This window comes from Meles meles, chromosome 13, assembly GCF_922984935.1.
Source record: "Meles meles chromosome 13, mMelMel3.1 paternal haplotype, whole genome shotgun sequence".
Classification (NCBI taxonomy): domain Eukaryota; kingdom Metazoa; phylum Chordata; class Mammalia; order Carnivora; family Mustelidae; genus Meles; species Meles meles.
The window spans coordinates 78,004,373-78,017,387 of NC_060078.1; the positions used below are offsets into that span (position 1 = coordinate 78,004,373).

General features: G+C 47.2%; 1 protein-coding gene across 10 annotated transcripts in view; it reads right to left on the reverse strand.

The window, feature by feature from the left end:
• The window catches only part of FGFR2 (fibroblast growth factor receptor 2), a 102,160-nt gene that overhangs the window by 50,722 nt on the left and 38,423 nt on the right, over positions 1-13,015 (reverse strand). For all 10 annotated transcript variants that reach the window (XM_046026655.1, XM_046026654.1, XM_046026652.1 and 7 more), the window contains one exon: positions 1,956-2,079. In XM_046026655.1, coding sequence (XP_045882611.1) covers positions 1,956-2,079 — 124 coding nt within the window. The remainder of the gene's footprint in view (positions 1-1,955; positions 2,080-13,015) is intronic.

Here is a 13,015-nt window from a genome sequence, read left to right on the forward strand (position 1 = left end):
TATTTGCACAATCAATTACTTTGTTTCAAAATTAAGTATTGAAGAATTTCTAGCCCCAAATCTCTCTTTCCTTAAATAGAAACGCGCTCATGTCAAATTCAGGCAACGTGAGGCCCAATGTGAACTCATGGTGTGTGCTTAATCAACAGATTTATGGCCCATCAATGCCAAAATAAATGTTCACCATTCTCTTCTCATATTTGTGTTACTTCTTTCAGTTTGATCTGTAAAATATCTGTGCGTAGTGATTCCCACTAAGAAACCTTCCCCGATATCTCTGTGAGCAAAGAAACTCAGTCTTTTAGGAATGTCCATGGGATCTACATTATGTAAAAGCTACCAAATTTGACATTGTTATAACAAAGATAAAGCATCACAAATACGTTTTTTCACTGAATTTTAACACAAGCTCAGAAATAAACAGTACTTCATGCTTTCGAAGGCAGAGCTTCTTATGGATTTAATTTAAGGCAACTTGATAAAAAATCAAAATGGTTTTGTTCAATTTGCAGTTAATCTCAAACTTCAATTAATAAAATCTATGTAATTTGGTTAATCAAGCTTTTGGAAGGTGTTTTCATGGTTCTTTGGGCAATTCAAATCACTACAGAGCCTCTCTTCAGAGAGTTTATAGCTTCTTGAAGGAGAAGAAATGCCCACACATGAAATAATACTAGGGACACATGCACAGGAAACAATGGAGGAAAGCCGTTGTTCACAGACATGAAGGGTGGGCATGGTCTGTGGAGTTACATAGGGTCACCTTAAGGCAAAATCCATTAGGGAGAGCCTGGAGTTGAGACCCTTAGCTGAAGCTGGCAATCCGCAAGAGAAGGGCAGACTGGTTAGCTGACCCCCAGCCAGGATTCAAGGTCAGGTGGTGAGCCACAGAGTCCAGGTAGATGATAAGACAGAGAAAAGATGGATCGTACAAAGGATCCAAAGATCTTAGCCCACCATCCCTCCTGCAATGAGACCCAACCTCGGCATCTCCAATCCTCCCACAGTATTCCCACAGAGAAACCCTCTTTCCTTATCAGTTACAACACAATCCATCACAATAGGCAAGATGGGACAAAATCTGAGTTCCAGGACATCAGGATACTTGGCCTTAAGATATTTAATTAAAATGCCCTATCTATCTGAGCACTTAGATATTTACAAGCCCATATACACAGTTCCCTTTCCACAGAAGGAATCATTTCTAGGAACAAACGCTGAGCCTACAATCTCAAATGACTTTCACTTGGGCACCTTGACCCTGACCTGCCCCAGCCAGCTATCAGCTCAGTCATACTGATACCTTTTCCTTTACTCTTTCGCAGGCAATACCACACAATACAATACAATAGCCCTTCTTTTGATTGTGTTTCCTCTCTTTTAAAAACAAAGGTCTATGGGTTCCTGGGTGGCTCAGTCAGTTAAACATCAGACTCTTGATTTCAGCTCAGGTCACAATCTCAGGGTCCTGGGATCGAGCCCCATGTCGGGCTCCATGCTCAGTATGGAGTCTGCTCAAGATTCTCTCTCTCCCTCTCCCTCTGCCCCTCCCCGCCCCCTGCACTTGCTCTTGTTCTCCCTCTAAAACAAACAAAGAAATCTTTAAAAGTTCTCTTAGAGCATATCTGCGCCCCTTCCCTGAACACACTAACATTCTCCAGAATGTTATTTTCATTCTCTATATTCATCCATTTTCAGCACCTTTCACACTATGTCCATTTTCCACAAGATGCAAGGGAACCAATAGGATCACACAAAATACATAAAGCATGGTTCCTCGGGAAACAGAACACTGTCAACTGACAGAAGACTCCTTCTCTAACGACAGCGTGTGCTGAAGAAGAAGGAAATGGACCGACTCTCCTTAAACCATGGGAAAGAAACAAGACTCACTTTCACGATGTCACAGGAGTCAAGCTGGCATACAGCTGCCCCTTTGGGAGAAGCAAACTCACCAACAACATCGAGGTGGTACGTGTGATTGATGGAGCCATACTCATTCTCTACCACACAGGTGTAATTTCCTTTGTCGGACGGGACCACACTCTCCATAATAAGGCTCCAGTGCTGGGTTCGCACCTGAAAAGATCAAAGTAAAGGTGCTTATTTAACACGCTTAGCACAGAACACTAGGTACTTTGCTTTCTTGATCTAAAGAGCAGTTGGGGGAGACAAGGAAGGTAGAGAAATATCCCCTGAATCCTACATTTCCCTCATACGAAGGACTCAGAATGGAGGCAAGTGAAAACAATCCTTGTCAACAAGGTGAATGTCTTGCAAGGGGATACGGACACGTTCAGATATGCAAGTGTGTGGACTGGGTCTCTCGCTGTCATGGTTTGACGGTTCCTCCAGGAGCTGCCAAATGGCCGGGGGAGCCTGCCCTTTAGCCTGCGACCCTACCAGTGCCCCAGAGCAGAGAGGCTGAAAGGCTGCTCATCCACTAGGAACCCGCCGACCCCAGGGCACCCATGGACCACTCAGGGTCAGCACCAATGAGCATTTACTGTATGCCAGGCACTGCTCTGAGCACTCCATCCGGCCTTAGCTAATGTGAATCTCCCGAGAAGCCCACAAGCTACATTCTGTATTGTTCTAGAACCTTCCAGTTTCTTTTCCCACGGCCCTCAGAGGCTGTCTGGAAGCCTCCAGAAGTTTCAACTGGGAACACAGGTCTGCCCCTCCCATCTCTGGCAGTAGTCGAATAGATGCTACATAGCCCTGAGAGACACACTCAGAATTCCAAATATGGGAGCAACGAATCCCATATGCAACGAAGCTGCATATCCACCTGCTTACAGACTCCTTGAGACGTTTTCAAAGATAAGCAGCACGTGTGACGATAAGGTACTGGGACTGCCACCCACAGTTCTGCCAACACGCCAACAGGCTAGACGCTGGCTTTCCCACCTTGCCTTTAAAATATTTCCACCGACTCAAGCTTTCAAGCAAGCATGACTTTTCCTCACTAAGACCAATATGCAGATTTTCTCTTGCAGGCTCAAGGCTCTACCCTTTCTCTCCAAATCCAAATCATATTGTAAAGGTATTTCGGACAAGGCCCTCTAAAGACATGGCAAGGAGAAAATAAAAAAATAAATTAAAAGCCTGGGCCCTACCAGTCTTAACTATGATTTCGGGAATTTCAACTGACCTTCTGAATGATGCCCTGAGCACTGCAAGTGTTTTCTGCCTTAATCACATAAAAACCGATAATACCAGCCGAGCCTCTGCGAGCACACGAGTGAGTCAAGGAACTAGAGAATAAAGAAACTCATCTCATGAACGCTCCATTATAAAAATGGGAGGGCAGAGCAGCTGTCCACTTCGAAAAGCTGCACCCACAGAGGTAAGAGGTTATCGGAGCCCATTACCCTCCAACACATGTCGTGTCACAGGCTGAGCTCTGTGGTGAGTCACTGTGACAGACAGCAGCGACCAATGCTGGTTCAAAAACGAGACCACTGCTCGTCACGCACAGTCTCATGAAGGATCACGGGGGTAAGGGCTGGACTCTTCTTCGCCGAGGACGATCAGCGAAGTGAGAGTGAGATCTGGGCAGACAGTCCCTTTGCTCAAGCTGCTGTCCTCTCACCAGCTCCCCTGTACAACCCTGGACTGTTTCCATCTCCTGTCACGGAGCTGACGAGGGAATATTCATTCTCGGTGTCACAGGCGAAGAGTCTGGTGGTAAAATGAACCTGAAGGCGTCAGACCCCAGTGGAGAGAGTGTGTCCCCTCCACTGGCAAAGACCTCCCTCCTACTCTCAGCTGGGCCGTAGGCTTCTAGGAGAACCCAAGCAAGAGGGTAGGTCTCCTCTCGGGAGGGATAAGCCTTCTATGCACAGTGTGTAGAGGGAGCACCAAGAAGAAGAGTCAGTTGCTAAGTTTTCCAGGGAAATGAGAATTCTCTACTGAAATTCTGGCCCCCCGGGTGTCACCCTGGAGCTGAGCCTGGGAGACTCAGAGACTAACTCCTTCAGATGGGCCCACACAGAGACCCTCCCTATCCCCAAGCTCTCAGCGGCATCAGAAATGGGACTTTCCTGGACTCTGAAGGACTAATCACACAGAGGGTAACTTGGGGATGAAGCCACAGGTCCTAACGTCACCAAGCCACGTAATCCAGCATTTAGCCCTGCTGTAAATATTCAGTTCTTTGAGCCCCTGCTCAAATGTCATGCCCATAAGCCCTTAATCATGACTAGTGCCTGTCTCTGGACCCCGTCCAAACTGTCAATGTCTTTCTTGCGCCTGGATCCAGATTTGGCACACGGCACATTCCAAATGGAGCTGAACCTGAACCGCACAGGGAGGGCATCGTCTGCCTCTGCCCAAGACATTAAATCTTGGCATAAGCAGCTCGGCATACCACTGCCGTGTTTAACCCCAGGGCATGTGGTCAGACCCAGGCTCTCGTCGGGGTGATGGCATCCCACGTAAAACCCCTCATCAACAGCAGTGCTCCCCGAAATGTTTCCTTCCTGGAGATGCACTACAAATATTAATAAGTTAACATTTATAAAATGCTTTCACAATGAGAAACCCACTTAACAAACAAGGTGTTTCTGCCCTGCCCGAGACCTTGGTACTCAGTCAATACCGCCCCATGCAGTGCTGTTAATATTTATTTTCTTCCACCACGGCTCCAGTATTCGATTCCTTGACACACCACCAATCCCAAATTTTATGAGCTGTGGCACTTTCCAAATGGACGCCCTTAGAAGCTGCCAACAGGGGGAACGTTTGACACTCTCCTAGGGGATATCCTACCATTAATTAGTGGTTGCTTCATGAAAGCTAAGAGAGGACAAACAGTAACTCTATCAAGATGGGGGGCAAAGACACAAAGACTTTTGTGTTTCTTTTCTAAGCCCTCCTCTCCCATACCCCAAGAATCAGGGTCAACCTAAAGACACTGCCCTTCCGACAAAAACGTCAGATGTCCTCTTCGCGGTTTTTTTTTAATATTCCTCATCTTTTTAGTGCTACCATTCTTCTGCCAGTGAGAGCAGAGCACGTCTTTGCTTTCACAGAAGAGGGAATGTAAATACCCAATAAACATATGAAAAGATGCTTAACCTCATTAACAATCAGGGAAATGCAAATTAAAACAATAATGAGACCCTGTTATTCACCTGCTGATTAACAAAAATTAGGAAGAGCCACGTCACCCGAGTACTTAGCGAGGGTAGAAGGCAAGAGAGGCTCAAACTGAGAACAGGAACATAGAGAAAAACCTTTCTGTACAATAATTTGGCAGGGCCTATTAAAATCGGCAACACATTTTTTTTTTTCTTTTTACCCAGTTAATTCCACCGCTAGCAATCTGGCCTCCACAGAAAACAGCAGGATGACTTCAAGGCATATGAATAAGACTGAGGTTTCCAGCACCCTTTGTAACGGCAAAAATGAATCCATCGGGAAGAAAATCATTACTAAAATATACTTTGTCCTATATGAACTAACAGACGGTTAATTCATTCCAACAAAATAGCACACACTCGTTAAAAAGAAAGAGGTATTCTTATGTTCAGACCTGGTAAGATACTATGAATAGTTACTGATAAATTGGGGGGGGGGGCAGGTGAGATAAAAATATGTATATTCAGGATTCCGTTGTACAGAAATACAAACGTGTACGTTTGCGCGCACACACACACACAGCCCTACAGATGCCTATGGTATCGCCCTGAATCTATAAGCACGACTGTATAAACATAGCTAAAATCAGAACAAAACTGTACTAAATTGTTAGCAGTCCGCTGTATATAATTAGGTACTGGGGTTATGCATGTTGCTGACTTTTTTCTCATTTTCACTTTTCAAATTTAACCCGAAATCACAGACACGGCACCCAAAAACTGAAGTAAAACCACTCCCCCTGCCTCCCCGTTCAGCGGGAGTGGCTCTGTGGCAAAACCTCGGGGACTGTAAGCCTCTGGCAGACTGAGCACAGGGCCAGGGAGGACAGAAATCCTGCACCAGCAGACACACGCACCATCCTTTCTCCTCATTCCTGCCTGTGGCCAAATCTTTGCGGAATTCATCACGATTTTTTCATCTGCCAAGGAACAGAATTAGAGAGCACGAGGCTTCAAAACTACGTTCGCTGAAGACTTGTAAAAATAACATTTCAATACTGAAACAAAGCAGGTTGAAGCTAATGGCCTCAACTCTTGTACTCTTAATACAAAAAAGGTGGATTCCACAAACATTCCACGCCCCGCTCACAAAGACCAAAGGTGGCCCAGACAGGTTTTCTCAGAATTCCTCTGCTACCGACGTCTTCCGGGAGGCATGTGGAAACCCTCGGCTACCTTCAGGTGACAACTGGGAATGCAGATTTAGTTTGTTATGATAGCAAAACACCCAGGGGAAAGGTGAAAGGCCAAAGACCCAGTCTGTCACCTGGATGTTTGGTTTCCACATTGCAGAAAGAAAAAAAAAAAAAATCTGGACATTTCCAAACAGCTAGGTGTTCGATAACAAGCAGAATAAACATCAGAAGCTGGATGGAAAGTTTTGCCCGATGCCAAGTCAATGAATACTGTGTCCGTGGGATGGCAAATACCCCAGCACTTCCTTCCACCCGTGTCAGGCCTAGTTTATGGAGAAAGGCAGCAACCCCTTCGAACCCTGGCCTTCATAAAGGCAGCCCGTGAATACAACTCGCCATAACCCAGCTGTCACTGGGACACATAGAGCCTTACGATCCCATTCCAGACCCCATTTTCCAGCAGGCTCCCGGGGTCTCTAAGCCAGACCTCTGGAGGTGTGCACAAAGAGAGCTCACCCGTGTCGAGGGTGTGGCACTCACTGCTGCTTATCACCACGCAGATGTGGAGGCAAATGCCTGATTAATCCTTAAAACTCCTGAAGTTTGCTTTTTAGGAGGTGTCCAGAAAACAGGGCAAGGCGAGCTCTGATCCCATCTAGCGCACAACTCCAACTCTTTCCTCCACTCCGTGAACGATGCGTGGATCTCCCAGAGCAGGGAGGAGAGGATTACAACATGGAAGTCCGTCCTCAGGCGCCCGAAGGGGCTCGGAAAGGTGCTCTGGGGGCAGACTGCCAGCAGGATCACTGCCTTCTGAATTTCACTCTTCTTAAAAATCTCATGACCTTCCTCCAAAAGCTGAATGAAGAACCATCAGATGACCCAGCAATCGCACGGCCAGGTATATGCCCTAAGGAACCGCAAGCAAGGACTTAAATACTTGCTCATGCATGTTCGAAGCTGCTCCATGCACGAGAGCCAAACGGTGGAAACATCCCAAGGGCCCATCAACAGATGCGCAGATACACAAAATGGGGCCGATCCAGAAAATGGAATAGTATCCAGCCCTAAAAGCAATAAAGGTCTGATTCTTGCTACAACACACCTGAACCCAGGTAGAAGGACAATTATCCCGTGACTCCACTTACACGAAATGCCTACAACAGGCAAATTCAGAGACAGAAAGGAGGTTACCAGGGCGTGGGAGGAGGGGGAAAGAGGAAAGGAAGATTATTGCTTAACAGATACACAGTTTCTGTGTGGGGTGAGGAAAAATAAATGACATATGTTATATTCTGTATATTTTACCACAGTGTGAAAAATCCCACACTGGTCCTGGATCATACGGCCAGCTTTGCTCTCAACAGTGTTCTCTGGGCTGACTGATACTTACATCTTCCTGGGATGTGTTTCTAAGTTATCACGGTGTTTTTTATAAAGACATGGAACCACCTTTGAAGAAAGCAGTTTAGGAAGAGCGTGAAGCTTGGAGGAAAACTACCTGGGCCCAAATATGGCAGCTTCGCCACCAAGGAGCCACATGACAAGTGTCATTTGGAAAAGGGGCAACATAACAGCGTCCTTCTCTTCGGGTGGTGCAGGGGACTCAGGGTCATGGCGGGCGGGAGGTGCCCAGCTCAGTCACGACACAGGTTGGCTGACCTACACCTGCTTCCTCATCCCAGACGGCCCGATCTGGGCTGAACGCTGCCATGCCTGGGCTGAGGAAGAGCTCAACCAAATGTAAATATAAACATATGGACATTGGGGAGGGGAGGCGAACCATAAGAGACTATGGACTCTGAAAAACAACCTGAGGGTTTTGAAGGGTCAGGGGTGGGAGGTTGGGGGAACAGGTGGTGGGTAATGGGGAGGGCACGTTTTGCATGGAGCACTGGGTGTTGTGCAAAAAGAATGAATAATGTTACGCTGAAAAAATAAATAAAATGGAAAAAAAAAAAAAAACATCCAGCAATTAAAAAAAAAAAAAAAACATAAGGACATTCGTCGTGACTTTTCCCAAGAAACGTACTTTGGGATGAGGCATAACATTTAATCAAACATTGCTAACAGGACAGCTAAGTAACCCGGCAAGTGAACCTACCCGGCAAAACCACCGGTTTAGCGGGGATTATGAGAAAACAGATTTTTCTTCATGTTTTCTTGGGCCTGAAACATACAAGGAAACGGACAGTCCAGATCCGGAGACACTTCACCCTGCTAGGGGTCCACGGGAGTTCTCACCCTCAGGAGGCCTGAAGCCACGCCCTCTTGTGCCGGTCCCAGGCCCAGATTGAGGGAGGGCTGGCTCCTGTGATCTCTCTTGGTTCTTAGGCAGTTATTAAGTGGCATGAAAGGCAGTTTTTAAGAATACTCTTCCCCTCTATGCCTGAGTCATTACCTAGGAATGAGTCAGGAGCTGAGGTGGTCTATTAATTACCCCAATGTTCTTGCGTTTCTGCATTAAATTGTAATTACTGTTCAGAGCCCTTTGAAATATCTAGCCTTATAGGTAACCTCGTTCTGGAAAAAAAAAATTAAAAATCTGTGCTATTGTTTATGATAAAAATTCGTTGGTGGTGATGCTACTAAATCACAGTTGGAAGGAATCAGATGTTCAAGACTATCCATCCAAACTCCGTTTTAAGGACAGATGACCTAAAAGAAGAGTTTCAACAACTTGCCCACAGTCAAGACTGATGAGAGAGCCCAGGCGGGAGTACCATTAGGGAGATGCAGTTAGGCTTCAAGTCAACCTTTATCACCATAAATAATGACATCCCACCCAGCCTGTGCCCACATACCAAGAAAAACAATAATATGACTCTTAAATCACCTAAGGAAGGCTCAGCATGAGTCCTTTGGTAAGTAAGACCGACCCACAGAATACCGAAGGGCTTTGTTGGTCATTTTAATTAAAATGAGCTTTCTGTCCCATTTCATAATTCTCTTTGATTTTGTTTTGGGTTTTTTTTTTTTCCTTCTCCCTTCACTGGCCACCATTTCAAAACAAGCTATAACACAGTGGACAAGGGCCAAAATGCCTGATCCGTAAGCAGGTAGAAAGACCTAGACCGACAGCTGAGCGAGGCAGACAGAGCAACCATGGTTTACGAAATGAGATTTATGAAGGGGAAAAAAAAAAAAATCACAGAAATAACAGACATTTGTTTGCGGAAACTTTCAAGTCTTGCTTTCTGGAAAAATACATCTTGGAAAACTTGACACTTTGCTTCTTCGTTAAATAAAGTAGCCAACGGGGGGCGCCTGGGTGGCTCAGTGGGTTAAAGCCTCTGCCTTCAGCTCAGGTCATGGTCCCAGGGTCCTGGGATCGAGCCCCGCATCGGGCTCTCTGCTTGGCAGGGAGCCTGCTTCCTCCTCTCTCTCTGCCTGCCTCTCTGCCTAGTTGTGATTTCTCTCTGTCAAAGAAATAAAAAAAAAAAATTTAAAAATAAATAAATAAATAAATAAAGTAGCCAACGGATGGAAGTCAGGGGAGAGGGACATTCGGACATGAGGCCATCCACTCATCAAAGGGATCTCTGCTTTGTGGGGGTGGGGGATTCCCTCAGGCCGAATGTTGGAGAAACAGAATTCTTTTAAAAGTCTCTGCAGGTAACAAAGAAAACCCATCCGTAGCAACCATGCTCCCGACTCTGCCCTGTTCAGGGCCCTGAGAAGGCCTGCACCAGCCAGAGAGCTTGGACTTGTGGTGGAGGTGGGGCTCTCAGGCTCTGTGACCCCCCCCCCCAGGACTTCATGACCTGAGGCCTGGGGTGAGCCTCACACATCATTAGCAAGCCTTATGCTGTAGGTAACTATGTCTTCCCAGGAGATGAGTGATCTCTTTCCCTTTCAAGTCTCAGAAGCCCCTGGGGCTGGCTGGAAGGAATTCCTGAGCTAAAACGGTATCCCAGCACCACAACTGCTGTGAAAACTCCTTACTAAACCCAGGTGGACCACCTTCGCGTTTGACGGAGTGACACCCCCGCCACACCCCAGGGTGCCCAGGCACGGCCACGGACTCTTCTCCGGAGAAAGTCCAACAGGACCAGAAACGCGCACTCATCACCGCCAGCCGGCAAACCACGTCCCAAAGGTACGATACTCTTCTTTCTTTGCTCTTTTTTTAATTGCAAAATTCACTTTATCTTTTTCTCAGATCCTCTTTTTTAATTAATCTCTACACTCGGTGTGGGGCTAGAACTCACACCCCCGAGATCAAGAGCTACACCCTGTGCTGACATGCCCAGCCAGGCACGCCTATAGCAAAATATACTTCATATTTTCATTCCCCTGCATTCAAATTCCCATTCTCTTTCACTCCAGAAATGGCTCCAACGCAAAACAACAAAAATCCTTTGGTCATCTGTGCCTCCGAGCACACAGGCAAAAGAAAGGTCCCCTGGGCAAGGTCCCCCACTTTGCTTTTGGAACCCGGGCGCTCTCCGGTTAGCAGAATGCTGCCCTCGGTAATTTACACTGAACTGCACCTGCTGAAAATCAAGCAGCCATTTCCTCATCAGGCGCCCTTAGTCTTTAAGAGCATTTATAATCACTAATTCAGATTTGCAAAAAGCTCCTTACCCATAATAATGATGTTGGTCCTATTTATTTTGAGACCAGGAGTTTCTGGAGGCTCATCAATTCTTTCTACTTTTTTCCAAGGCTGACTTAACTGAGGAAACTTGTTAACGGCCAGGATTCTGACCACCACTCTGAAACTCCGGTTGTATTGAAATGAAATCATCGGAAAGACATCGATTATGTTCCCGGGGAGCATCTGGTGGTTAGTACCATCCCCAGGGCCACAACTGGAGTGGTTTTAAGTCCTCCTTGCCAAGCAGCAACCACCTACGTAAATCTCCGTCTGACTGTCTTTTACAAAGAAAGCAAGCCAACCTTCGCATCTCATGGCACCTGGTTTAAGCACCAATCTCAGAGCAAAGAGACAAAGCAGCCTCCTGCCTCCTGTTCCCGCCAACAAGGAGTCGTGGAAGACAGGCCACGTGTGTCTCTTTCCACAACTTCCGAGGCACCCACCTGGAAGCAAACGTACCTCACACCCGTCACACACGCCAACTGCCCTATATCTGCACGTAGAAATTTACTCCTAGGCTTTCCCCGTTGCCCTCTGGGTTTTGGCTTCTGAATGTTTTTAAATGGTAAAACAAAAGTCAGCCATTTTTGAAGAAGAAAACAACCCTTTTAAAGATGAGAACCGGGGGCGCCTGGGTGGCTCAGTGGGTTAAAGCCTCTGCCTTCCACCCAGGTCATGATCCCAGAGTCCCAGGATCGAGCCCCGCACAGGGCTCTCCGCTCAGCGGGGAGCCTGCTTCCTCCTCACTCTGCCTGCCTTTCTGCCCACTTGTGATCTCTGTCAAATAAATAAAATCTTAAAAAATAATAATAATAATAAAGATGAGAACCAGGTAGGATATTTCAGAAAAGGGCTCCAGGGTACTTTTTTGTGGAGAGGAGGCCCCCTGAACCACAGCAGCGATGAGGTCAGGGCTCACGCGCCCTCTCACATGTCATCAATGCTGTGGACACATCTATAGCAAGATAGTCCATCCACCAAGAAATCCTCTTTGACCCAGTTCTTTGGAACCTGGGGTCCGGGTGAGAGCGTCCCCCTGCAGGCTTCTCAGACGGCTCCTGCTGATCCCAGGTCTCCAGATGTCCATGCCCTTGGGGAAGTCATCTCCTCCCTAATGATCCGCTGAATAACAGAAAACAGCCAAAGTGCTTGGAGGTCACTTCCATTAGGTTACCAAAGGCTGTGACTCCTGTCTTCTCCACATGCTACCTCTTCTGGTCTCCCCTCCCCAAGCTACTGCACAAAGAGGCCCATGGGACAAGCAACTGAGGACAGCCTCCATCCCACAGCCAGCGAGGAACTGAGGCCCTCAGCCCAACAACCTACAAAGAAGTGAGTCCGACAGCCGCGGGAATGAGACTGGGAGCAGGTCCTTCCCCCAACCGACCCCACAAATGAGACTCCAGAAATAAGTGAAATCTTAGTAGTATGAGAGACCTCCCCGTGGAAGGCCCAACTAAGCCACACCCGGAAACTGTGAGACAATAAATGTTGTTTAAAGCTACCGCACCTTGGGGGAATTTGTTACAGAGTAATACGTAACTAATACACCGACTCGTGTTTTCCAAGAGCATCAAAGAATGTCATAGTCAAATTCCTTATGCCTTCCTCACATACTACGTTCCTCAAGGCCTCTCTTTCCAGGCTAAATGATGGAGAGACTCCATTTCTCTTCCTGAGACATCCTTCCTTCAAACTCAGCCCAGGATCCCTTCCTGACTTCTGTTATCCGTCGCCTCCGGAAGAGCCAACACCCTCTCTCCCCGCACGCCCACAGGACAACATGCTCTTCTGACTTCCGCCTACTCAGATCACGGCTTTCTGGTCTACCTTCCCTACTGGTTGAGGAACCGCTGTGAGGTGAGCTGGAATTGTGCTCTCTCCAGCGCCTCTGCCCCTGAGGATGCTCATCCCCATCGCTGACTGGATGAACAAGAGTTTGAACGGGCATTTCCACACCTCTTCAGGGAGATGGCTGTCAAGGTCTACCTCCCCTGGTGTGAGGAGACTACATTTCACCACCTTCTGTGATGGGCTCTCCAGAGCCTGGCAGGCAGAGGACAGAGATCCCCTGTCACCACGGAAGCATCCTGTCCTCATACGCACTATTTCATACCCAGCGTCTAGGCCAAGTC